Source organism: Trichomycterus rosablanca, chromosome 27 (assembly GCF_030014385.1).
Source record: "Trichomycterus rosablanca isolate fTriRos1 chromosome 27, fTriRos1.hap1, whole genome shotgun sequence".
Classification (NCBI taxonomy): domain Eukaryota; kingdom Metazoa; phylum Chordata; class Actinopteri; order Siluriformes; family Trichomycteridae; genus Trichomycterus; species Trichomycterus rosablanca.
This window is the reverse complement of record NC_086014.1, coordinates 2,736,476-2,763,915: the sequence shown is the minus strand read 5'-3', so window position 1 is coordinate 2,763,915 and position 27,440 is coordinate 2,736,476. Positions and strand designations below refer to the sequence as shown.

At 38.2% G+C, this 27,440-nt stretch overlaps 2 protein-coding genes across 3 annotated transcripts in view; both read left to right on the top strand.

Annotated features, from left to right (window-relative positions):
- The first annotated feature begins 1,935 nt into the window (after positions 1-1,935).
- On the top strand, positions 1,936-13,294 carry adgrg7.1 (adhesion G protein-coupled receptor G7, tandem duplicate 1). Its single transcript, XM_062989285.1, has 15 exons — positions 1,936-1,954; positions 2,478-2,582; positions 3,154-3,251; positions 4,102-4,242; positions 4,722-4,813; positions 5,667-5,794; positions 6,175-6,282; positions 6,704-6,882; positions 7,239-7,388; positions 7,637-7,749; positions 8,416-8,747; positions 11,221-11,302; positions 11,594-11,752; positions 12,235-12,394; positions 13,094-13,294. Exons 1-15 carry the CDS (start codon positions 1,936-1,938, stop codon positions 13,292-13,294), a joined length of 2,067 nt encoding a protein of 688 aa, XP_062845355.1.
- Positions 13,295-24,385: 11,091 nt separating this feature from the next.
- Positions 24,386-27,440, top strand: part of bcor (BCL6 corepressor) — a 42,325-nt gene continuing 39,270 nt past the window's right edge. For both annotated transcript variants that reach the window (XM_062989637.1, XM_062989636.1), the window contains exon 1: positions 24,386-24,612. The gene's annotated coding sequence lies outside the window, so the exon portion shown is untranslated. The remainder of the gene's footprint in view (positions 24,613-27,440) is intronic.

Sequence of the window (27,440 nt, the reverse complement as noted above, 5' to 3'; positions counted from 1 at the left end):
TTTTTTATTGTCACAAAGGCGTGTATGAGTAAGACATTGAGTCAGCTGAAGTTCCTCCACGATATACAGTAGATGCTTGTAAATCTTGGTTGTTGTTAATTTTTTTTTTTTTTTTTTTTTTTTTTTTTTTTTTTTTTTTTTTTTTTTTTTTTGCAAAGTGGTGCAATTATTGTGGGTTTTCTGAAAATCTGTCACAGTTTTCTATACATACATTAATTACATACATTAACATTGAGTTTTAGTTTTGTATTGATAGTTAAGATTGTGTAGAAAAGTAGTGAACATTGATTTATTTAATCAGTTCCAACTAGACAGTGTCACCTATCTTTTAGCAACTTAAAATTTCTTCTAAACTTTGGCAAAGTTTTGTGTACTTTTTAACAGGTGAATTTAAACTGTTTATATAAGCTCAGCAAAGTCTCAATATAAGTCCATAAAACTCACTAATGACAATTTAAAAGACCTTGTTACAGAGTTAAATTAAATTATAGACATTACCAAGAAATTAATAATATAACTTGCTGTATGTATATTTTTGACCCAGTAGATTTTTTGAAAATTTCACTGTTAAACTCAAATTTGTAAAAGTATGTTACATCAGTTTTACTATTTATTTCCGACGTTACGGTGGTACAGCAGTAAATTACATTAGGGATTTCCCCCATGCTGGCTAGTTGAGCATGTACATACAGACATGGTTAGTTGTGTCTGAGGAAGATGGCTCAATATCTCCAATACGGAACTGGAAACTTTTTTATTTTAGGAGAAGCTTCAATATCAGATTTTCATAAACTTTGTTTTGGCAAACAATGTTATCTTTCTTACAGATCACTGTTCTTTTGCATATCTCTATCTCAGAGGCCGAATTTCCTGGTTGTGAATTCCAGTACAATTATGGAATTGCTTTGTTTTCCAAATCCACAATATGCAAATTAATCTGACCTTACAGTTTTTGTCATTCAAACAAACATGAGTGAGAGTTTCAACTTTAGATCTGAATTGTACTGGATTAATGATTGTTCAGCATGATGGAGCTCCGTTTGCTGGTAATTCTTGCTTCAGGTAAGTGTACATATTTTATTGTTTGCCAACATGATCTATTTAACCACTAAATCTTTACATAATCTAAAGAATCTTACCAGAAATTTTATAGAATTCTCCTAAATTAAGCTAATATCTAAATATAATGTTTTACACAAGTATTTTATAAGCATGCACAAGACAATCTTCAAAACCAATTTTGCCTTACCTAATCTCTTTTAAATATGACAGATTAGGAAGTTGTGTCCATCCGTTTCCAAAGCCAAATGACCCACACAGTTACTGTGGTGTATTTGCATTCTGTGTATGGTAAAAAAAAAAAAATGCCTTTATAGCCTCACCTTTAGCAATCTCCTTTTACTTTTCTTTACATTTTGTGGCAATTAGCAAAAGCTTTTATCCAAGGAAGCCTATTCGGGCAGTTTGGTGTTGGCTGAGCTTGAACCGTCAACCTGCTGATTACGAGTCCAGATAGTTCTGGATTTGGATGTGTCCGTTATTGTACTGTAGAGAACCTGTATTTTCTCAGGTTGATATGCTCTCCCTTCAGATTGTTTCAACAGTTTTGATTTTCTCATGTTCTACAGCTGTTTACACATTACTTGTAGTTGCAGCAACTACAACATTTTGTACCTTGCAGCTTAAGCTTTTAAAATTCACAGAGCTGCCAGTGTTTGTTTTGTTTTTCATAGAGATGCCACAGAAATAAGATTAAAACGTTTGATATGATCATGAAGGAAAACACTGTAGGTCTGCAGTCAGAGAGCAAAGATCATTTGGATATATATTATTTATTTATTTATTTTTTATTATTATTATTATTAAAGCAGCTTATGTTTGGTGTTCTTATTTTTAAACACAGTGATGACAGTGAGAGCTGTCAACAACACAACGATGGTCAACTTCACCGCAAGTGCCAACATTAAGTGTCCAGATGGTGGTGATGCAAATGGTGGGATCTGCATATGTCCTGATTTTTACACTGGATGTTTTTGTAAAAAAATGTAGGTGCTATTTTTAGTGTGATTGCTGAAGGCACTCACACTAATGTAGTGCCCACGTAGTGCGCAAAAACATGGCGGCACTGTGAGGAATTATTTTCACATGTAAATAAAGTATTGATTTGTAATTTGTAAAAACTTGTACAAGTGTATTTATTTGCAAGTTGGGGTTTTCAAACTTAGCTATACTGAACTTCTGCTTTTTCTTCAGGAAATGCACCTCTCTAGTTTTTATTTGCTGTTTGGTGTGCTAAATGAGCCATCAAAATCAAACTAGTAAATTTGCCAGTCGTTCTTTTCTGATTTGATATAATGTGTTGACAAAATTGCGGAATCTTGCTTTTATAATCTTGACAGTTTTATAAGCTTTTCATAAATAAGCAGCAAGCAGCTCTTGGTTGACGTTAATGTTTCACTTTTTTTTTTTTTTTTTAGCAAACAACTGTCTACCGAGGAGTGTCAACAACTTTACATTTCCAGAAACCATCACTGGTCAGGCTGGTTATTCAAATGAAATATGTTCTCAGGGAACCGAAAATGGTAAGCAATTACTACTAACAATAATAAGAATAAGAATGAATGATAATATTGCAGCCACTAACACAACATAAGCTTGAAACAAACACAAAGAGGTCTAAGATATTGTTAAATGTAATACAATGTTTACATCACCATGGTCCCCTGCTTCAACATTAGCACCTTTAAATGTTATTAAACTTTTTATTGCTTAGAGGAAAAAAAGAGATTGCAGAGGTTTCTTTCGTGTATAAAGACCTTAAAGTCCATGTCATTGTGACGCTTGCTTGACTGTGGACACTGTCACTTATATTACAGCAGCTTTTAAATCATGACAGACCTATTTTATTGGTTCTTGAAATACCTTCCTGTCAAAATTCCTCTCAGCATTTTGTGAAAGTTTTGGGGGTTTTTTAAGCCTGGGCAAATACACCACCGTTCTGACCTCTTTTGTACAAATATCTTGGTACTTAAAATGTAAGTTTTAAAATTGTCATGAGTAACATTTCTGAATCAAAATTCAGTATTTACTTTCAGACATTTGTTTTTTATTTCTTTTTTATTTTATTATTCTTCTTTTTCTTGGACCATAAAGCCGGATTTCCAAGAGCAACAGCTTTCTGTGTGAATGGGACTTTTTTTTTACCTAAGCTGCTGGACTGTGACTTAACACTTGATCAAATTTATGGAAATGTAAGTACATGAAAACGTGTTGTTATAAAAATGTTAATGTACTAGTGGTTAAATCTGACCGGTAAAAACATATTTGATGTTTTACCTAGTTTTAAATTTTTTTTATGAAAAAATTAATGTATGCATAATCCAGATTTTATACCTTTAACTCAGTAAAACGAGTTTGAACCATGTTCATCACTTTGGGGGAGGGGGGGGGGGATAGACATGTTCAAATCTAGTGTAGTATAGTAGTGTAAACATTTTTCAGAATAAATGCTAACCTTAGTTTTGTAAGGTAACCATGAAATGGGCACTTATAAACCCACATACCATGGTACAATCTGCCCTTAAAACCTAGTGCCACTAACAGCTTGGAAGGTCCTTTTATTCTTAGCCACAGTGCCCATTACTTTTATAAACAGAACATTAACCACAATACATACTGTATTTTTACTCTGCATTAGTATTCTTTGCTTGAGCCTAGAGAAATGGACTTGGCACGTGTTTAATTGTATGTATATCTTGATGCAGTGATTGTTTATTGAGTGTTTATTGATGACAGTTTGTCAAAGTATCCCAAAATTTATTTTATACCCATGATGGAATCACCAATTTAACATCTTATATGAACGTTAAATTCCGCCGTCCCAACCTTTTAAGATCATGGCATCAAGTTTAAAATGAGCATATATTTATGAAAAACAATATCTATACAGATCAAACCATTAAATGCTATATATTGTCTTTATACTTAATACTGTTGTCTTGTAAATGCAGGTAAATTTACATGTTGCTGCACAGAGAAATAAACAAGAGAATTAAGGACTGAACCATGTTGAATTGAGTTTTGATTTTTTTTTTTACTCAGCTTTCAACATCTTCTGCCAAGCATGACCTGGCATATAACACCCAGATCCTCACATCCAGACCAGTTCAGCTTACCACACAGAACATCAGCAGTGCAGCAAGAATATCCGCTTATCTGCTTTCACTTACGGAAACCTCTCAGGTACAGGGGTGCGGTATGGGGTAGTAAAGTTATGATGATTTTAAGAGTTTGTGACTGACTTTGAGCTCCAAAAATTGATTACAACATTAGGTATTTTTTCACTTTTAATTTATATTTGTATTATAATTATTAAACTATGATCATTAATAGAATACTTCATTTAAATTAATTTTATCTTTACTTGTATGGCAAAAAGTAAACATCCAAAGAGCCTTTATTTACATGATAGAGCACCCAAAGAGACATGGGTACATGCTAGTAAGGAGTACTCCTGCAGGGACGATTTCTCATTTTAGGGACAAAAATCAAGCATATTTTGGCAAATTTCTTGCACTGATACATAAACTAAAACCTGAAATTAATTCATGAAGTGTACCATTTGTGTTTGGGGAGGGATATGACCAAACCTTGCAGGCATTGTGCATATCTACTTTATAAATGTAGCTTTTGGTGAAGACATAAATATTTTTTTTGTTAAGGACATCAAGGTAGCTGCTCTGACAACAGTAAGCCAGCTTCTTAATGCCAGTAGGAAGCAGTTCTCCAACACCACTCATGATTCGATCACAAGGTACAGAAACCTCACATGATTATTGAAGAGTTTTTTTACTTTTGGCTGATCCCACTTAAAAAGTACCAAATGTGTCAAATGTTGGAAAGAAATACAATTCCTCTCCTTATACTGAGAAAGGATTTTAAGGATTTCCCATCTTTATCTTCCACTTTAGTCATTTTTAGTTCACAGTTGTCAGGATCCAACAGAGAACAATATGCTTGACCCTCCATCACCACCACTATTTGTTCACACATCGTTATAAAAATCAACAAAATAATCAAAATCAAATGTAAACATAGTGAGGATTTTTTACAGAAGGACATCCAATAACTTCATGAAATGTCTGGCTAAAATATCAAAAATCGCTAAGTAGTCTTCTGCTTCTTGTGCAGCCTGATACAGCGAGTTCAAGCAGCTATTATTTCAGGTGTGGATTGAAACACAGCCCTTCAGGTTGTTGACTAAAGCAGTGTCCTCTCTGCCGCGGTTTAAGCCTGATAAAGAGAGTTTTGAATATTTAAACAACAAAATTTTTGATTAACAGCAGTAGGTACATTTTTAAGTAAAAATAAGTTAACCCATCTGCTCCAGGGATCACACCCCTTCCTTCCCAGTAGATTTGGACTGCGGTCTTGACTAAATTTCCAAGACTGCCAAGGCATGCATGTTGTTTATAGATAAATGAGAACTAAAAGGTTTCCCTTTACTGGAGGAAAAACAACAATGATATATTTATACTATCATATTATTTAGAACAAGTGTGCACATATTTGTGTTTATGTTGCATATTTTACTAAAGTATAGCCGGCAGAAAAAGCAATATCTGCTAACGTATTGGACCATGTATTTGTATTCAATGTCTTTACAGCCTTACCAAAAATTTGACGAACTTTTCACTGAACCAGAGCGATATAGAACCATTAGTGCAGCCAAACATTGCCATCTATTCAATCAAAGTTGCAGAGACTTCAGGTGTTAAGATGACCGTTTTTGCAGGTGTGTATGGTTTATCATGGGGAGATTTTTGTTTGTCTACATTTAGTTTATTTTAATTTGTACTTTGTACAAATCCCAAAACAAGAATCTCTGATTTGTAAATTGTTTTGAACATTTAGCATTGACAAAAGTTGCATTTTGAATTTGATGCCAGTATCACAAATTAATCAGATCTGCAATAATGAATGTTTATGGTTGCTATGGTTGATTTTAGGATGCATATTTTAACAAGATCCAATAAAGTTGTGTAGTGAAGTTGTAAGCAAAGAGTCAGATGACACTGAACTACAGGATGATGATTGTTTCCAGGTTCATGTTATAAATGGAAAATCATTTAAATGTCATTCACCCTTTTTTGTCTTTTTGACTATCTACTGTAGATTCTGAGCGTGACACCTTTTCACCCAACAGAATCAAGTTGAATTACAACAATTCTCCTTCTGACAACATTTCTGTTGATGTCAACATTAATTTGAATTTTAAAAAAGGTAAGGTACATGTTAAATGTTTCAATCATCTCAGTAAACACAGCTTAGAAATACTTTCATACTGGAAAGTGGAAGGTCAAAGTATTGGCAGCTTAGTTTCTCAAATACTACCATTAGATCAAAATCAAAACTCATAGTTAATCTCACACAGTGTTTGTGTTTGAGGCTTATTTATGAGTTTTATTGTACACTTTTGCTTGTTCTCTTTGTAGATAAACATGTAAATCAAATGAACTTTTAATAATGATGAATATTCCTTTTCTCCGCTTCCATTAGGGATCACCACAGCAGATCATTTGTCCGCATATTTGATTTAGGACAGTTTATACCAGACGCTCTTCCCGACACAACCAGCTCTCTCTGAATCATAAAAATTATTTTTGTTTTGTTTTTTCTGTCCATTTATTTCTCATCATTACAGACTCATCTGGAAATACACAAAATGAAGATGCTGATATTGGTATTGTGCTGTACAATAATGATCGATTCTTCATGTCCAAGGTCTTCAAAGTCTATTCAGACACCAACAGAAAAGTGATCTCAGGAAAACTGAGGAAAGAAAACACCCTTGAGTCTGTTCAGTTTACTATGAGTAGCGAAGTAAGTGAAATTTCTGCTGTCTTTTCATGATTTAAAGTCTAAAGCAAAGTTTAGAGGACAGTTACTAGACAATGATAATGAAAATAGTAGTGTCCAAAAAAAGATAAAAAATTTACAAAACCAAGTTTTTATTTATTATGTAGATAAAACATGTAAATATACATTCAACCAACACAACACTAGTTGTCTTACAGCCTGAGGTACAGCTACAGTTTTTTAACTCTACTCTTGGAGGCCGATTATCCTGCAGGTTTTTAGTGTTTTTTCTTAGCCCAGCATTCCTCATTTAGCTTGTAAGCATTATTAATATATGAAATATCCACCCATCTCTCTGTATTGTGATTTTTGTTTTGCAGAAATCATCTTCTAAACATGTCCATGAGTTTGCATGTGTAATTTGGAATTATACACAGCAAGACTGGAGTACAGAGGGCTGCAAAAAATCAGAAAAATTTACCTGTGAATGCAACGGAACTCCAGATTTAGCAAACTTTGCCATGTTGATGGTGAGATTTTATTTCTAGAATTGTTTCCTAAAATTTTAATATATGAAATATATGACAAGTGTTTAGGCTTATGAACCAGTGTCTAGTTTACAAGTAGTATAACAAAATATCTAAGACTGTTAATGACAATGTTCGGTGTAATATACTAAGAAGAAACATTAATTTAAAAAAAAAAAAAAACATAAAGAAACTGAATCTGATTGTGTTGTTGCCACATGTTTTAATGTAAGGTTTGTGGTTCTTTACAGAGTTATAGCTCAAGCTATGAATATTCCCTGGCATTAAGTCTGATCAGTAAAATTGGCTGTGCTCTCTCTGTTGCGGGTTTGACTATTACAGCAGTGTTCCAGATCCTGACTAGGTAAGTGGAACAAAGCTGCTGAGCTACATGCAAATGCAAATATCTTATTGAGTAGTAGGTCACAGGTTTAAGCCCTGTTGGGCCACTTCAAATGCTTTCATTGTATTCAGTCACTTTGGGTAAAAGCATTTGCTGTATGCCATAAATGCAATAAACTGCATATCATGAGCACCCACTCCATGATATCACTAGCAGTTAGGATTGTGAGTTATTATTTAAATCTCAATACAAATACGATACAAATAAATCAATACAATACAAACACAATGCAAATGCACACACACTTAGTGAGGGACAAACGAGTAATAACTGCTTGTCGGCAATGTAACCAAAAAACAGTTAACTCTTTTTACTGCACTGCAGCTGTGTTATCAGTAATTTTCTGTCCTACCTGCATATTGATGATCTGCTGCTAGCAAAGTGTGGGTTGGGGATGCTTGTAAGCATGACTCCACAACTTTGGAATATTTAGTTATTATGGCTGTTTTAATATATGTTTTAATAACACAAAAATATGTATGCATGTGTATGTATATATGTGTATATAATATATATATTGAACTTTGTGTGTATATTTTTTCCTCATGTATTGTGTTTTTAATCTACAAAGTTCCATTTAAAACAAGTCTTTAATTTGTTATTTAATGAACCAATGTTTTTGTGCAGAAAATCTAGAAAAGCCAATTCTACCATCCTAATGGTCAGCATCTGTACGTGTTTGACTATTGTTTACTTCCTCTTCATCTTTGGCATTAATAACTCGCTCCATCAAAGCAACAGCTTAAATTTATCAGATGAAAATGACATTCCGGATTCTGAATTTTATGTAAAACCGGACAACGGGCTATGTACAGCAGTTGCTGTACTTCTCCACTACTTCCTGTTAGCAACCTTCACCTGGAGCACGCTCTACGGTACCTACATATTCCTTTCAATCAAAAATGCTCTGGCAGGCTCACCACGTGGCTTCAGGGTCTTTTCCATTGTTGCTGGTTGGGGTAAGAGACAAAATTATTTTTGGTCTAATTTTTAAGGGATTAAATTATTTCTATATGTAACTATAAATTAATTATGAATTATGATCAGGTGTTAGTTTTTGAAATGCTACTTATCAGAAGTTATATACTTGATCATACATGTAACCATGTGATATACAGTGTATCACAAAAGTGAGTACACCCCTCACATTTCTGCAGATATTTAAGTATATCTTTTCATGGGACAACACTGACAAAATGACACTTTGACACAATGAAAAGTAGTCTGTGTGCAGCTTATATAACAGTGTAAATTTATTCTTCCCTCAAAATAACTCAATATACAGCCATTAATGTCTAAACCACCGGCAACAAAAGTGAGTACACCCCTTAGTGAAAGTTCCTGAAGTGTCAATATTTTGTGTGGCCACCATTATTTCCCAGAACTGCCTTAACTCTCCTGGGCATGGAGTTTACCAGAGCTTCACAGGTTGCCACTGGAATGCTTTTCCACTCCTCCATGATGACATCACGGAGCTGGCGGATATTCGAGACTTTGCGCTCCTCCACCTTCCGCTTGAGGATGCCCCAAAGATGTTCTATTGGGTTTAGGTCTGGAGACATGCTTGGCCAGTCCATCACCTTTACCCTCAGCCTCTTCAATAAAGCAGTGGTCGTCTTAGAGGTGTGTTTGGGGTCATTATCATGCTGGAACACTGCCCTGCGACCCAGTTTCCGGAGGGAGGGGATCATGCTCTGCTTCAGTATTTCACAGTACATATTGGAGTTCATGTGTCCCTCAATGAAATGTAACTCCCCAACACCTGCTGCACTCATGCAGCCCCAGACCATGGCATTCCCACCACCATGCTTGACTGTAGGCATGACACACTTATCTTTGTACTCCTCACCTGATTGCCGCCACACATGCTTGAGACCATCTGAACCAAACAAATTAATCTTGGTCTCATCAGACCATAGGACATGGTTCCAGTAATCCATGTCCTTTGTTGACATGTCTTCAGCAAACTGTTTGAGGGCTTTCTTGTGTAGAGACTTCAGAAGAGGCTTCCTTCTGGGGTGACAGCCATGCAGACCAATTTGATGTAGTGTGCGGCGTATGGTCTGAGCACTGACAGGCTGACCCCCCACCTTTTCAATCTCTGCAGCAATGCTGACAGCACTCCTGCGCCTATCTTTCAAAGACAGCAGTTGGATGTGACGCTGAGCACGTGCACTCAGCTTCTTTGGACGACCAACGCGAGGTCTGTTCTGAGTGGACCCTGCTCTTTTAAAACGCTGGATGATCTTGGCCACTGTGCTGCAGCTCAGTTTCAGGGTGTTGGCAATCTTCTTGTAGCCTTGGCCATCTTCATGTAGCGCAACAATTCGTCTTTTAAGATCCTCAGAGAGTTCTTTGCCATGAGGTGCCATGTTGGAACTTTCAGTGACCAGTATGAGAGAGTGTGAGAGCTGTACTACTAAATTGAACACACCTGCTCCCTATGCACACCTGAGACCTAGTAACACTAACAAATCACATGACATTTTGGAGGGAAAATGACAAGCAGTGCTCAATTTGGACATTTAGGGGTGTAGTCTCTTAGGGGTGTACTCACTTTTGTTGCCGGTGGTTTAGACATTAATGGCTGTATATTGAGTTATTTTGAGGGAAGAATAAATTTACACTGTTATATAAGCTGCACACAGACTACTTTTCATTGTGTCAAAGTGTCATTTTGTCAGTGTTGTCCCATGAAAAGATATACTTAAATATCTGCAGAAATGTGAGGGGTGTACTCACTTCTGTGATACACTGTATGTATAGGTTTTTGGTATGTGTCTGATTTCTCTTAGGTTGTGTTTTTAAACTAGGTTTAACATTCTGCATTTGCATGAATTGGTTCACTGTATTTGTACATGTTTACATGATATATTTGCTCTCCATTCTATTGGCTTGGCTTCGTCCTGGTTAGGTTACTTGGCCCAGGGTCTTGGTTATCTTCAGTTTCCTTGGCTACATTCTGCAACTCTTTTGGACCAGAGGGCAAAACCCACGAGGAACCTCCCTACATAGAGGAGTTTTAAAGAGTGGTTAATGATATTTACAAATGAGAACTTTTACTCTCCTAATTGCCTTCATATTAAATTGAAGTATTCAACCAAACCATTTATGTAAGGCTAATGAACCATTCTGTGGAGCCTCTCATCTCAGTAAACATGCATGCTCCAGTCTTTCACCAGGGTCAGAAAGCTGTGGCTTGTTTGGCCTGACTCCTCAATATTTCCTTTTTTAATTTACTGGAAAGGTTCTGGATTGCAATTTATTGGGTAATATTTTCAAAGAGGACTAGGTAGACCCCTATACCACCCCTTTGTTCATTGATTTAAAAAAATCAGGCATACAGCTCCTAAGAAAAAAGACCAATTTATAATTATTTATGCCTTGTTTTGGTGCATAGTTGATATTATTTATTTGACCCTGCATATCTAGGTCTTCCTGCGGTTGTAGCTGGGATCACATTAGGAGTTACATATCGGATTGACGAACCCTTAAACTACCGTCGGGAGGAGTTGTGAGTATCTTTCTTATACTGAGAAGGGAAAACTGTGTAAATTCACAGTGTGATGTCAATTGCTTTTCTTATGTTTTCTGATTATTTGAGAAAAAGTAGCCAGTTATTAATTTGATGGTGTAGAAATGTCTACAATGTGATTCACCTTTGTGGTTGAAACATTTTTCTAAGACTGAAAGGACAAAATTAATGAACTACAAGTGTTTGTATACTTTTAACTTTAACTCCCCTCTTGGTTTTCTGTGTTCAGTGTTTTTAGCATTTAGTAGATCTAAACTGTGTGTCTTGCAGCTGCTGGCTGGCTACAGTGGATCACAACAACCATTTTGATGCAAGGAAACCCATGCTATGGGGGTTTTTGCTCCCCATTGCTACAATGATCATTTTTAACATTGCAACCTTTTTTTACTTTGCACTCACCACCTGCAGGACGAACCCAGCTCTGAACAGGTGAGTTGGTCCCCTGTCCTGTTTTGTTTGTTTATTATGATTTTAGGGCCATATTAACTGGTTACATTCATGACCGGACATATAGTTACAGGTTACACAGGATGGACAATTTTGTATCTCCAGTAATTCACCTTGCACGTCTTTGGACTGTTGGAGGAAACCGGAGCTCCCGGAGGAAACCTATGCAGACTAAAATTCCCTTATCATGTGCTATTAGTGTAATGTGTGTATATATAATCGATTTTTATTCAGGTTTAGTATGTAGGAAGATATTCAGTATATATAACACTGGTTTTAATGATAATTTTCCTAAATCTATTATTTTTAATTGCTCTTAGAAATAGCATTTAAATCTAAGTACTCCCACCAGTGTTTTTAGCTCCAGCTACAAATTTCTTTCTCTGGAGTGTCAGGTATACTATCATAGATTATGACTTAGGAAGAGACCTTTAATAAATATTTTTTGTTTTTTTTTCCTGTAGCTCAAATGTCCCATCCCTTCAGAAAAAGATGATCATTTGTATCTCCATGTCTGTGTTACTTGGTCTTTCCTGGATCAGTGGCTACTTTATGCTCATGAGCACCAACCCCATCATGAGCAATATCCTCAGCTTCATATTTTGCTTGTGCAGCAGTACACAGGTTTGTTCTTTGTTGTTGTAAAATGGTTTGTTGTAAAATGATTTAGGATAATTCAACAAAACATATTACACTTAAGTAATTTCATTACAACATCACATTTCATAAAACAAAATTATATTTCATTAAGCTACTAAAATCAGCCTTGCTAAAAGGCAACTGTCCCCTTGCTTTACCAAATTTATTAAGCAATGCTAAATTTAATTTAAAATTGAATGTAAGCATTCACAGAGAAATAGTGTTACAAAAACACACTTTTATTAATTAATTAAGGAATTTCCTGAAGACCTAAATAAATAAATAAAGCATAGTAGTCTGGAAAAGGTTACAAAGCAATTTTAAAGCTCTATGCCCACAGTGAGGTAGTATCTCCAGATGAATGACTTTCAGAACAGTGGTGAATCTCCCACTGCTGAAGTTTCAAGAGTTTGACACTGATTTATTTTTAAAAAATTAAAAAATACTAATTTATAGAAAATGTTTATTCATTGTTGCTGTAGGTGCTTATTAAGTTATGGTGGTAATAACCTTTTTACAAGGCCAATATGGGGTTTGTTATTTGTGTGGATAGCCAAAAGCAAATCAATTAAGAATTTTATATATAAATTATATTATTTATGATAATTGTTTATCCTACAGCACTGTAATGTTAGCAATCAATACATTCTTTAAGCTTCTTTCTTTTATTTCTCGTCTCCAAAGGGCATCCAGATCTTTGTGTTTTTCACCTTAAGAACATCTGTCTTCAAGAAAAAGGCTCGTGCTCTTCTGAAGTTAATCCCTGCTCCTGTTTTTTCCTTGCACAGGAAGTCGTTTGATTTGTGGGCCACAAATGAGTCTCGTTCTCAAGAGAATGACAGATTTGTTAACTTTGATCTTTGTGAAATGCCTGTTCAGAACTAAATCTGATGATATTTTAAATTATATTAAAAAAAAAAATGTCTGTAAAATTTTTTGTAAGTAATAGAAAAAACACCTAGATATGGACTATTCAAGAAGCTCTGTGTCATGAAAACTGTGGGCTATGGCTGGAGTGGAAATGAATTTTTTTTTTAAAGTAATAATTTACAGTGATAAACATTTCAAAAAAGTAAATATATGTATCTTTTCAACCGTGCCCTAGACTAGACATGTCCAAAGTCCGTCTTCTGTCTTAAATTGCATTACTTGTGGCCCGCCAGCACAAACAGAAGTACAGGTCCTTCTCAAAAAATTAGCATATTGTGATAAAGTTCATTATTTTCCATAATGTAATGATAAAAATTTAACTTTCATATATTTTAGATTCATTGCACACCAACTGAAATATTTCAGGTCTTTTATTGTTTTAATACTGATGATTTTGGCATACAGCTCATGAAAACCCAAAATTCCTATCTCAAAAAATTAGCATATTTCATCCGACCAATAAAAGAAAAGTGTTTTTAATACAAAAAAAGTCAACCTTCAAATAATTATGTTCAGTTATGCACTCAATACTTGGTCGGGAATCCTTTTGCAGAAATGACTGCTTCAATGCGGCGTGGCATGGAGGCAATCAGCCTGTGGCACTGCTGAGGTGTTATGGAGGCCCAGGATGCTTCGATAGCGGCCTTAAGCTCATCCAGAGTGTTGGGTCTTGTGTCTCTCAACTTTCTCTTCACAATATCCCACAGATTCTCTATGGGGTTCAGGTCAGGAGAGTTGGCAGGCCAATTGAGCACAGTAATACCATGGTCAGTAAACCATTCACCAGTGGTTTTGGCACTGTGAGCAGGTGCCAGGTCGTGCTGAAAAATGAAATCTTCATCTCCATAAAGCTTTTCAGCAGATGGAAGCATGAAGTGCTCCAAAATCTCCTGATAGCTAGCTGCATTGACCCTGCCCTTGATAAAACACAGTGGACCAACACCAGCAGCTGACATGGCACCCCAGACCATCACTGACTGTGGGTACTTGACACTGGACTTCAGGCATTTTGGCATTTCCTTCTCCCCAGTCTTCCTCCAGACTCTGGCACCTTGATTTCCGAATGACATGCAAAATTTGCTTTAATCCGAAAACAGTACTTTGGACCACTGAGCAACAGTCCAGTGCTGCTGTTTCTGGTTCAAAAGTGGCTTGACCTGGGGAATGCGGCACCTGTAGCCCATTTCCTGCACACGCCTGTGCACGGTGGCTCTGGATGTTTCTACTCCAGACTCAGTCCACTGCTTCCGCAGGTCCCCCAAGGTCTGGAATCGGCCCTTCTCCACAATCTTCCTCAGGGTCCGGTCACCTCTTCTCGTTGTGCAGCGTTTTCTGCCACACTTTTTCCTTCCCACAGACTTCCCACTGAGGTGCCTTGATACAGCACTCTGGGAACAGCCTATTCGTTCAGAAATTTCTTTCTGTGTCTTACCCTCTTGCTTGAGGGTGTCAATGATGGCCTTCTGGACAGCAGTCAGGTCGGCAGTCTTACCCATGATTGCAGTTTTGAGTAATGAACCAGGCTGGGAGTTTTTAAAAGCCTCAGGAATCTTTTGCAGGTGTTTAGAGTTAATTCGTTGATTCAGATGATTAGGTTAATAGCTCGTTTAGAGAACCTTTTCATGATATGCTAATTTTTTGAGATAGGAATTTTGGGTTTTCATGAGCTGTATGCCAAAATCATCAGTATTAAAACAATAAAAGACCTGAAATATTTCAGTTGGTGTGCAATGAATCTAAAATATATGAAAGTTTAATTTTTATCATTACATTATGGAAAATAATGAACTTTATCACAATATGCTAATTTTTTGAGAAGGACCTGTATATTAATTCAAGATGTAATTCCCCTTTTTACCACATGGTGGCAGCAATACTGCGTAAGTCATTTACATGAGACGCGGCAAACCCGTGAATAAGACGTACTCATGTATGACGTAATAAAAGCGACACCGGCTGTACGAACAACGATTAACGGGGACAAAATTTAACGTGACGTGTTGTACTAAAACAACGACCTAAGTGTTTGAGTGGTGGAGAGAACTTATGCGCAGTAATAATTTAGAAAAACTCAGAGTTCCTGCGTCGTTCTTTTAGTACATAAAGCCACGTTAAGCTTTATTTTTGTGAATTATTTTTGTCTTTTATTTTTCAAAGTTTTTAAAGTTCAGTTAGAAATGTAAATGGTTTGTTCTGCGTGTTCTGATTTGTTCATCTGAATGCTTACATTTGGTTGTTGTTCGCTGTGTGACAATACAATGAATAAATAACAGAGTATTTATATGCATATTTTATTGTTTAAAATAATGTCATCAGGGACTGTTGGCCCTCTGGTCCTTTCACATTATCAAATCTGACCCTCCTAGTAAAAGTTTGGACATCACTGCCCTAGACAATCTAAGATTGGATTACCGAAGTCGTTTCATATCTCTTGCATTGAGGAATATTCTTTTTTAAACTGACTGACAATTCTTGGCATTAAATACAAATGATATGCAGTGTGTTTGTTAGAACATATTTTATAGAATTAGTAATAATTATTTGCTTTAAGATAACTTATCTTACTTGATAACAATTATATCAGAAGGGTGGTCAGAAGGGTGACTGTTCCCGTTAAGCTGGTACAGGCCACCCCGCGGCTACGCCCTTGATCTAAAAGCGTTGGCCTGCAGTACCTCACATTCTCCACATGGGGGAGCTCTTGTTACATTATATATTTTTATTTTGAGGGGTTTATCAGGTCGGAACACCAGTCGGAGTTCTCCGGCCTCAGTTCTGTAGATCGTAAAAATTCATTTCATTTATGAAAATCACCAACAACCATTTATTCTCACTACGTAAGTTTATTTGAAACTCATAAGGCAAATATTTGACTTGTTTTATTAAACAGTATATGGAATAAATAAAGCATGTGAAATAAAATGCAAATATGTATTCAGTTCTCATACTTTTGTTTAAATCATCTAATTCAACAGCATTGTAGTTTAGTGTTTTTCCTTGATTTACTCCTCCCTGGCACAGGAATTGGTTTAGAGCAGCAGCTTCGTTATGAAGGCACCAGCACATCGTGTTCTGTACCGGCACCTCTGAAATGATGCCCTGTTGAAGAACACTGCCTGGTTCTCCTGGAGTTGTGAGTAAGGCTTTTTCTGCACTTGTAGGCTGTAGACTCACTTTTTACAGGGCTGTTTGTCTATTTAAAATTTTAATGAAATACAGTTGAAGTCAAAGGTTTACATACAGTTGTAAGTGACATGTATTTTATAGCAGGCTCAGCATGTCAGACTCCTGCAGTTGTATATTTTTATATATATTTTAAATAATTTTCATGAATTTGAGCTTTAATATGTGTATATTGAATTTTACAGACGAGGGTAATGCTCTACCTGTAAAGCAGAAGACACATTAACAATCCAAAATCCGCTGCTGATTATCTGGGCTAAAACACGTGCTGTAATCTGATGAGTTTGCCTTTTAAATGTTTTATCAAATATAATGAACTTTGGTGTGGGGATGTGCTGTGCCAATACCATAGGTAACTTGCACATCTGTAAAGGCGGCATTCATGTTAAGGAGTATATATGCAGTTTGTAGCAAACATCTGCTTACATTTAGACAACATCTTTGTTTTTACAGGTGTCACCGCCTGGTTAGGCAAGACTTTGCATGTGTTACAACTACATGACTTTTTCTTACATTAAAAATGTGTGGCACATTATTAAACACAATATATAATCCCAGTGGACCCCAGACTGTTGAGCTGCTTAAGTGTTTTAATAAGCAGTAATGGGAGAAAGTTTCATTTTTGTACCCACAACATTTGGTGTCATTCGTCTTTGAATAATTATAAAACACTATTTAAAGGACAGGTGGTGTAAAACAAGGTATACATGCACCTGTCCCAAAATTGACTTTGCTTTTGTCATCATTTAATGACACGTTTGTTTTTGCTGCAATACCTCCAGTCAAGCTATCTTTTTATTCAGTGATCTTATCAGTTTATGTTTTTATCAGATACTTTGCTTTTCTCATTTTAAAAAAACAAAAAAAAGGTTTTTTGGCTGCTTTAATTTGCCCCTTGGTGTAAGTAAGTGAAAGAGTGGGAGAATAGGTTTGTGGTGCCCTGTGATGGACAGGATCAGGATTAAGTGGTTATTGAAGATCAATTATGAATAAATTACCCTCCTGGCTGCTCTCTTCTGCACTAAACTCCTAAAGTTCTTAGCAAAAGGTTGAAAGCGTGAGGCAATTTCATTCATTCATTGCTAGTTGATCCAATTTAGAGATTGACAGTCAATTAATAATGTTTCATTTAAAAGCTTCATTACACAAGTTTCCTGCCTGAAAACCTTTAAGGGTTTCATTATAATTGTTCTCCAGCACATCATTGTTGACTTTTTTTTTACCATTTTTAAAGATTATCCGACAATGTTTTGCCCTGTGCAAATGTAGTCTCTGTGGGAACTCTTTCTGTCTCCTGAATATGCAAAAGTTTTAGTCTAGACCCCCTTGAGGAACCTCTCCACTTTGGGGCATTGCAACGTCAGTTTCACTGTTCCTTCCTGCTGTGACATTCCTACTATTTCCCCTTGGGTTACTGAATCCTGATCCATTTTAAGGCTTTGTTGCTCCATCAGCTTAAGTGACCTTAAGAAGATGATCCTTTGAAGGCTCAAGAGATGGAGCCTTCATTGTGTAGACTTCAGGGGAAGAACTTACTCAAAAGGTATGGCTATCTGCTGCCTGTAAAGTGTAAGCTTGTAATTGAAAAAGTGAAACTACTTTTTTTTATTTAAAAACAAAATATGTGGTCAAACGTAGTAGATGAGAACACTTATAGTATGTGGATTTGGCTATTTCATCCACATCCATTACTAACAGGTGCAAAAAATCTACAGACTCCATAGACAAAATGTCGGAGGTAGAATAAGTGGGTACTAGGATGCCACTTTTTTCCAATTGTATCTCCTCTACTGCTGCAGACCTTTACCCTGACCAAGGATGGCCATACCTAACACGCATCCTCTCCAACACATGCAGTTGCCAAACATTTATTTCTTGCACGAGGTCAATTCACACCAGTTCACAAATTTACTTTATTTTGTTGTGATCATAGACTGGTTTTTCCATGTTCTGGCCATAACATGCAAGAGTTAGGGTTAGGTTTAGGGTTAAGTTTAGGGTTAGGTTTAGAACTTTGGACTATAGACCAAACTATCTATCTATGTTAAGCCACTACTGTCTAGTTTTGTGTTATCTAAGAGCATGGGAACTGAGTGGCACACCTTTATTTCAGCGCCAAGGCAAAATAATGTCAAGTTGTTGCATCAGCTGCGGCGAGTCAGCAGGTTGATGGCAGACATCAGGCTGATGGGCCTCCAAGGTCACACTGGCATTACGCGGGGATGTTTTTCCATTTAAATTTGCCATTCAGGTTTCTATTATTTAAGTCCTGCTTTGGGTTCTGCACCGGTGAACAAATGATTGGTAAGCTTAAATCCCAGCACTGCCAGCAAGCCACAGTTGGGCCTTAAAATGCCCTTAACCCTCATTTGGAAGTAACTCCCAAATATAGCCGTAAGAGATGCTGTCTGCTGCCTCGGCAATTTGTTGTTTCAGCACAACCAGCAAATCAATTGCATATACAAATTAAGTCAAAAGTGTTTGTACACTTGTGAGATGTTAAAAATTTGAAACAAATAGTTATTTGTCCAAAAATATTTTATGACTTTATGACTACAAGTTTACTGTATTTCCTCTACAAAATTACATCTACTTCAATAATACCAATAATAACTGATGCAGAGTACTATAAATGTCTTTTTTTAATATTCCAGCCTGGTCAGAGTGCAGAGTCAGCTGCATGGTTCCCCTAGAGCTGAGAGGCTTAAGGGCCTTGTTTAGGGGCCCAACAATAACTGCTTGTTGAAGTTGTGACTCAAACCCTCAATTTTTCAACTGATAGAGCCCTGACCACCGAGTCACCTCTGCCCCTATAATAATTATAAAATAATTACTGCAAAAATGTTCAGTATAGGATCATTAATGTGCATGTTAAGATTCTTAATGATTCCATTAAAGCCTTGAATACATGCATAATAGCTACTCACACTGCCTAGTCTTAAACTCCTAAAGGTAGGTGCAGGAAGGGGCACTTAAATGCTGTTGGTTCCCACAGTTTCTTTCTTCATCAGATTTAAAAAGTCTGCAGTAACACACAGATTTTTTTCTCTCATAGTTGAAATTCCACCTTTAAGATGATGCAAAAGATGTACAGTACATTGCTGACAGTCACAAAGCTGAAAGTACACATTACATTTCCTAATTTCCCAAACTCTTTGTTTCTTGTATATTTTTTTAAACATAAAACAACCAGCTATCATCTTAGCAACCACCTGGAGCATTCTGGCATCCATCTGGGATACCATAGCAAACGCCTAGCTACATTATAAAATAAACATCTGAAACACCACAGCAACCCTATCACTGCTAGACAGTGAAAATGCTTAGCAACACCCTAGTAATCGCCTTGGATAAGACAGCCACCTGTAGCACAAGAGCTCCCAACTAGACTCAACAACTAGAAATACTATAGCAACCACATTGCTCCAATGTAGCAATCTGAACCATGATAGAAACTGTTTTTAAGAATATCACTAATGTTAAATTCTACCGCAACCACTTACCAACACCCTAGCAACCATTTAGGATATTTGTAATTTTTTTTTTTTTAGATATGACCCACTGCTACTCTGACCAGGACCAGTGGGTCAGTAAAAATTATTCTGTTACTCTCCAACCCTGATCTTTATTTTTACCATATTACACATAACCAGATGCGAGTGGTGTCGTTATAACCTCAAGCAGAATATCTTTCCTGTTTGCCTTTGAAACTAATTATGCACAACCCATTAATCTGCCCTCCGCAGCATCTGACAAGAGTGGCACTAATGGAAAAATTTGGGACAAGACCCAATAAGATCCCTTTCAATCCTGGTGTCTGGTGCGCCCGCTGACAGGTACAGGTTGGTGCTACGTGTGCTAATGGAACTGCGTGTATTTATCACTGAGCTTTATTCCCCTTCATCCTCCTTTCCTCTTTCTGTTTTTTTAGCGGGACACACAGCTCCGCAGGGCGGGGAAAAGAGGGTAGGGGGATTACCACATTTCAACACACACACAGTGCATTTGCATTTCAGTGAATAGAAGATTGATCGGGCCAAAAATTTAGAACCGACACAGACTGACAGATTTTTGCAGTTCCTCTTTATTGCAAAAAAATAATTAATAATATTTTTTAATCACACACAGATTCTAAAACCAAATCTAAAGTTTCAGACACAAGGAAAATGACCCATCTTTGTTAGGACGGACACACAGCAACATTTGCTGCAAAATACACTAATAAGTTCTAAAAAATAATAAGTGGCTAAAATAACAGAAAACAAAGTCTGCAGCTCAAAGCAGAAAGACGAAGGAACAGCTAGGCTACCGAGAAAGTAGAAATAGAGGACGTCACAGTCCATGCACTCAGCTGATAAACGGGCTAGATATAATGGAAAATTATAAGAGATTGTTGTTTAAAGGAAAATTGTTAAAGCCGTTACCGGCAATGGCAACTCCAGCTCTCGAGAAACAAGAGGCCGGTATTATAAGCTCCTCACGGCTTAAACAAATTAATGCTTAATGAGCCTTGAGGCTGTTGATTCAAAGAATCGACGCTTAACATTTATCTTTGCCTCAATGCCTCCTGTAGGCCCCAGTAGCATGTCAGGTGAGCATGATACTGCAATCTGTGCCACCTGCCCCTCTATATGGCAGGAGTTCGGTGATATTAGGACATTACCAGCAGGTTCTTCAACCTCTTGTGAAAAGGTTGTGTTGTCCTACAGTGCTTCTTGGTGCCATCTCTTTTGTTGGAAAATGATGCACATATTCCCGGCTGTCCACATGATCTTGGAGAAAACTTCAGACCGGTCATCCGTATTAAATTTATCTGGAATTTGAGCTACAGCAACACTTCTGTTGGTCCGTACGAGAGGTCTTTAACTTAATGCCCTTTAGCATCACTGAGTTTTTGCTGCCCAACAACCTGTCAGCAGTTTGTGGCTTGTCTTCTTGGATTAGTGTAGGTGGGTACTCACCACGGCTGTTTTGGAGATACTTTAACCCAGTGGTCTGGACATAACGATTTGGCCCCTATGTAAGTCACTCAGGTCTTTCTGCTGTATATGTATATGACATGTGTATATGACAACATATTACCGACCTCAGAGACAGTGATTAACCAGTAATGTTCCGGATAAGAATTTTTCATTTTCATTAACTGCTTTATCCTGGTCAGGGTCACGGCGGTTCCCTGACAGGGTAAAACAGGTTAGGTTCGAGAGACAGGACAAAAGAGTCAAATGTGGTGACCAGCCCTGCCTTGCCCTAAAGTACTGGGTTAGTAGTGCAGACCAGGCTTCTCCTCACATGACACTTTTTTTTGTTTTAATAGGATTATAACACTTGCTGGTGTTGATGTTGCACTCGGTGTCAGTCTTCACACCTTTCGCCGGCAGCCTTTAACAGGACCAGTTCCACTGCGTTTCTCTCCGGCCCTAGACAGCATGGGGGAGGGTTGGAGAGACCCTGTGGGGACCTTGGAGGCAGCCTGTTTCCCCCCTCACGAGGCAGACCTTGAACTAATCCTATTTCCCCTCCCAGCTCGCGCGATCATTACGCTTCCTCTGCATGAACATCAAACCCGCCCTCCGAGCACGGAGACACCCTCTCTGCTCCAGTAACACCGCGGCCACTGTTCGTTAAAGGTGCAGTGCGTAACTTATGGGAAATCCACTTACTGGCATACTATTAGAAGCAACCCGAAGAATATTTTATAACATTAGTTTATGACACATCCCTCCCTCTCTGTACAGATGGTGGCAAGTGGCAAGTGGCAAGTCAATAAACATTTGAGTTTGTCTGTAATGATGAATGATTGATGAGTTGTGCTAAATAAGACCAGGCAGGCTGAATCTGAATGATTGGTTTAGCCTTTTCATGTGATTTATAGCATCATGATCCTTTCAGTATTAATGTTGGTGTTTCTTGGATTTTTTTTGTTTTTTGCATTTTTCCCAATTTTCCTCCCAACCTAGTCCTAACCAATTACATTACGCTTCCTCTCTACTGATGCTAATTTCCACTTCTGATTAAGGAGAGCGAGACTGACACGTGTGCAGTAGCCGACTGCATCTTTTCACCTGCAACAGTTCATATGTGGATCAGCTTTGCGAACGGGGAGCCTGAACAACGCATTATTCCTAGACTCTGTGCAGGCGCCATCAACCAGACAGTAGAGGTCATAATTGCATCAGTTATGAGGTCCTTTGTCCGGCTTCCCACCCTGTATGAAAAGCAGCCAATCGTTGTTCATGTAGCCGCCCAGCCCAAGTTTCTTGGATTTTTAACTGTCTGATTTATTTCACTTAGTTTGTAGACTAGTGCAAAAATTTCCAGTCATGGAGTTTATTGCTGTGTTTAATCCCCCTTTACTGACTAATAGCATCATGCATGTAATATTGTTTAATTAAATCATGGTTTTGTTCTCGGCTGATCTGGTCCTGGAGGGTCCGAGTCAGGCACAGCTTCCTTCCATTTACGAAAGACATGCAGGAGGTGTAGTTGCCATTCTCAAGAAATAGGTGTCAGCCTGTCCAAGGTGGTTTGTGTCCAATGTTCCCAGGACAGGCTGCAGACCCACAATGACTCTGACCAAGGTTAAGTGTATTGATAATGAATGAATTAGAAATAATACAGCAAAAATATTGCATTATGGATGCATTCAGGTGGATTAACATTTTGCTGAGACACACCATTAAATTCAAACATACATGCACTTGTAAGGGACATGGAGATCAAGGACCCAGACCGGTCCACCTGGGAACCGAACCCTAGGCCTTCTTACGAGAGGTGAGTGTAGTACCCTTCAAGTCACTGTTCCGCCCCAACAAATTCAGTTTAGCTTTAAGCTGGGATTTCTTGTCGGGCAGCATCTAAGCCTGATGAGATAATGCTTGCTTGACTGTGGACAGTGTTGCCATGTTCCACTTTTTTAGCATAAGGTGACAGTTTTGGCTTTTCTTTTTTTAGACCTTGGCACTGTGTATGGGCAATAAAACCAATAATGGTAAATTCACTCACTCACTTTCTATAATGCTTATCAGGGTTGTGAGGGGGTACTGGATCCTATAATATATATTATAATATATATATAATATATATATATATATATATATATATATATATATATATATATATATATAAGGGCATTTTGTATCTCCAATTAACATGACTGCATGTCTGTGGGGGGAAAACACAGGGAGAACATGCAAACTCCACACAGAAGGACCCAGACCAGTCCTTCTTGCTGAGAGGCGACTGTACTACCCACCTGAGTTTCGCCATTAAATTAAATATCGAGTGTATTTGTCTAGTTTATTTGTGCGGTTGGTTTTCGTGTTTTTGTTTACGCTCTCTCTCTCTCTCTCTCTCTCTCTCTCTCTCTCTCTCTCTCTCTCTCTCTCTGTGGCGGGCGTGCAGCGGAGGTTTTTATGGTAATTGCGGTTCCCCCCGACTGGCCTTCTGGGTAGGGCGCGAGTGAGCGCGAGAGGGAGTGGGTGAGCGAGCGAGAGAGAGAGAGAGAGAGCGAGCGAGTGAACGCGCCAGGCTGAGACACGGCATCCAGTCTCGCGAGTGAGCGCGTTAGGAGCGGCACGTTTCGCTGCAGCGCGTTGCCATCTCGCGCCTCCGGTAACCCTGAACAAAGGAAGAGCGGCTCGCGCCGTGTTAGACGCACCGGACCTTCGAACTATGAGTTGTGAGAAAGTGGAACCTACTACCGTGTCTCTACCCACACTGTTGTGTTTGGCTTCTCACGCGTGAGAAGCGAGAACGAAGCGAACCGGGTTTCGCTCGTGTTTGGTTCGCGTCTCGCAGAGCTTCAGCATGGCGCTGCGAGTTGACTGAGTTAGTTTCGTGTCCGAGCGAAGTCAGTGCTGCCGGTGCGCTCGGGTTTACGCTTAACAACTCGCGCCCTGACCGGACAAAAGGATTTGGATGTTTCGGTTGGTCGGAAATGTGCCCGTTGTCTGAGCGGATATTCGCGAGGAGTCCGGACACGCTGAAGTCTTTTTGGTCGGGGTTTTAAATATTGAACTTGGATATATCTGTGTCTCTTGTGAGGAAAACACCGGCGGACCGGATTCATCACACTCGCGTTCTTTACGGTATGAAGCTTTGAACTTATTTCACTTGTTTTGGGGCTGTTTTTAGATTGTTTTTATTGGTGTGCGGGTGCTGGCGAATCTCTCCACTTTATTAGGACTTTAAACGTGCGTACAGATCAATAAACTATTTCTATTTTATTTTATTTCTTAAAGGTTAAGGTTAAGGTTCTTTCTGTATGGAGTTTGCATGTTCGCGTGGGTTACCTCCGGGAGCTCCGGTTTCCTCCCACAGTCCAAAAACATGCAAGTGAGGTGAATTGGAGATACAAAATCGTCCCTGACTGTGTTTGATACTAAACTTGTGAACTGATGAATCTTGTGTATTAGTGCCTACCGTTTCTGTCATGTAATGTAAATGTAAATAAAGTGTGTAAAACATGACGTCAAAATCCTGATAAAATAAGTAAGTAAATTTACCGTTTAATTACATATAAATAACTTATTACTTTTATAAGAAAATGTTTGAGGTTTTTGTTTATTGGATTGTGTATAAAGTGTGGAGCGCTTCCGAGGCTACGGACGCGTCTGTATACTTTTTTTCTCTCATTTTGTTTCTTTAACGACTTAAAGACTCGTTTCTTGATTGTCACGATTTAGTCAACTGCTAAATAGACGATACATTTTCTATAACGTCTGCATATTTAATTTTTCGGCATTTAGCGGCGCTTTTATCCAAAGCGACTTGCAATTATGACTAAACAGGATTTGAGCTATTAAGGTTTAAGGGCCTTGCTCAGGGGCCCCACAATGGCAACCTTCTGATTACTAGTCCAGTATCTTAATCACTGAGCACCCACTGCCCCGTTTTAATACTGTACCGTATTAATACCACTGTTTTGGCTTTAACGTCACTGCATTGTGATATTCAAACAATATAAAGTCTGCTCTCCAAATATACATTCACTCTATCACTAGTGATAGTTGGTTTTTTTTAAAGAGGGGTCGCTTTTTGTTCCCTGAGTGTGCGCAACACTTTTTGAAGAGCCCCCGAGGTTCTAAACAAAGTCTCGTGTCCGTGTGTCTCCGTGGGCTTTGGATTTGGACTTCTTATATTGTTGCAAATGAATTAACTCGCTGAATCAAATCGACGTAAAGACGTGGATCACTTCCACATGTCAAAACCGGTTTCGCGAGACCCGTGCGATCGGGTCGGCACGCGCTTCACTTCGCAGCCCGTGCCCGTTTCAGTTGAAATCGTCGCGCGGCGTCTCGCGAGTGCTTTCCCCAGCGCTTCACGCGCTTCGGGACTTTCCTGCTATTCAAACCGAAATCGCGCCGTAGTTCTGTGGAAGCATTTCGGCTTTTCTCGGAAACGCACGTGCTCCGTGTGGTTTCACGATTCACGCGTGACGTGTCCGAGATCCGCAATGTGTTTAATTTCTCAAGCCACGCATTATCAGGGAGGGAATCGATTTTGATAAAGCCTCGCCCTTTTTTGGCTCTTTCCGTGCGCGGTATGCTCACCTTGCGCACGTTCTTTGCCGTTCAGCGCTTTTGGAGGTCACGCACGGTGTCTATGAATTTTCGGCTACTGGATTCCGCAAAACAATACAAAAAGTGCTAAACAACACAAACGTGATTAAATTTACTTATGTTTTATTCTGATTTATTCGTGGTTTGTAAGGAAATATGTGCAATGTGTGCGTGTTCTTTCTCTCCGTGCGCAACCAGTCTCCAAGCACAAGACTGTCTTTGTTACAGCGGCAGCGCGCAGCATAAAGTTCGTAGAGAAATAAAACCTGAAAACAGAATGATGTTGTGCAGCTGTTTTCACTCTCATCAGCCTAAATTGAGGCAAAAGCTAAATGATGCTCTCCTGTTCTTAAAAATGTGAACTTTTCTATCATACCTGTCTACACAGTCAACAACTTAGAACTATTTAGGTATGGCGTATGTTTGATTTGATGTACTGTTCTAACACCAATTGTGAAGTGACATACTGTTTATCACAGTAATATGTGGTTTGGGATATGGTGTATATTATACAAACAAGTGTGAACCTAATGCATTTACTTTTTGAGAAGGTATAGCTAGTTTCTCAATAGGCAGTTGAACCTCATTAGATAAAACCTGTCTGTCCTTTCCTTATTTGTACCATGTATTAATTTGTTTCATTTGGTCTTAAAATGTAATTTAAAATGTCTTTTGCTCAAATTCTTATTTGACCTAATGTCATTAAATTCTAGTTTCACAAACTCGGATGCTAGAATACCTCTTGATTGTACATTTTCATGTTACTGGTGACCCTTAGGTCAAAGAGACGATGCACAGTCACGGGGAGGTCTCCTATTATTTAAATCCCTGAACCTACTGCCGCTTTAACTGGACAAAGCCAGAAATCTCAACAGTTTAAGTAACCTGTGGTTGCTGAAAGTTGTTCTAGTGTTTTCAAAGACAGACTGGTCCTCTTTTGTCCTGAAAGGGTGTTTTTTTTTTCCGCCCAGACTCGGCTCAAGCACAGGCCTCGGCTTCCCCCCACGTAACGGAAACAAAACCTGCATTGTAAAAACAAAGACGTGTTTTACCGGATGGTTGTTCATGTGCATGCAGACTGTCATGGAATCCTGTAATAATTTCCAGATTGTGGGTGATACTTTAAAAAAAGCTTGACTATTAATCAGAATACAGACGGTGTCTGGTGGTAGTACTAAACATGTCAGGCCCCTTAGAACTCCTACATTCTGTACTAGTGCGTCAAAATGGCGCACAGCAGGATATTACGGCTTCTTTATCATACACTGCACTAGCAGAGTCCACGTCAAAAATTAGGTCTGACATTTTCAATTTCCATTCTGAGCATCTTATGTGTTATTGAGATTGAAATTATA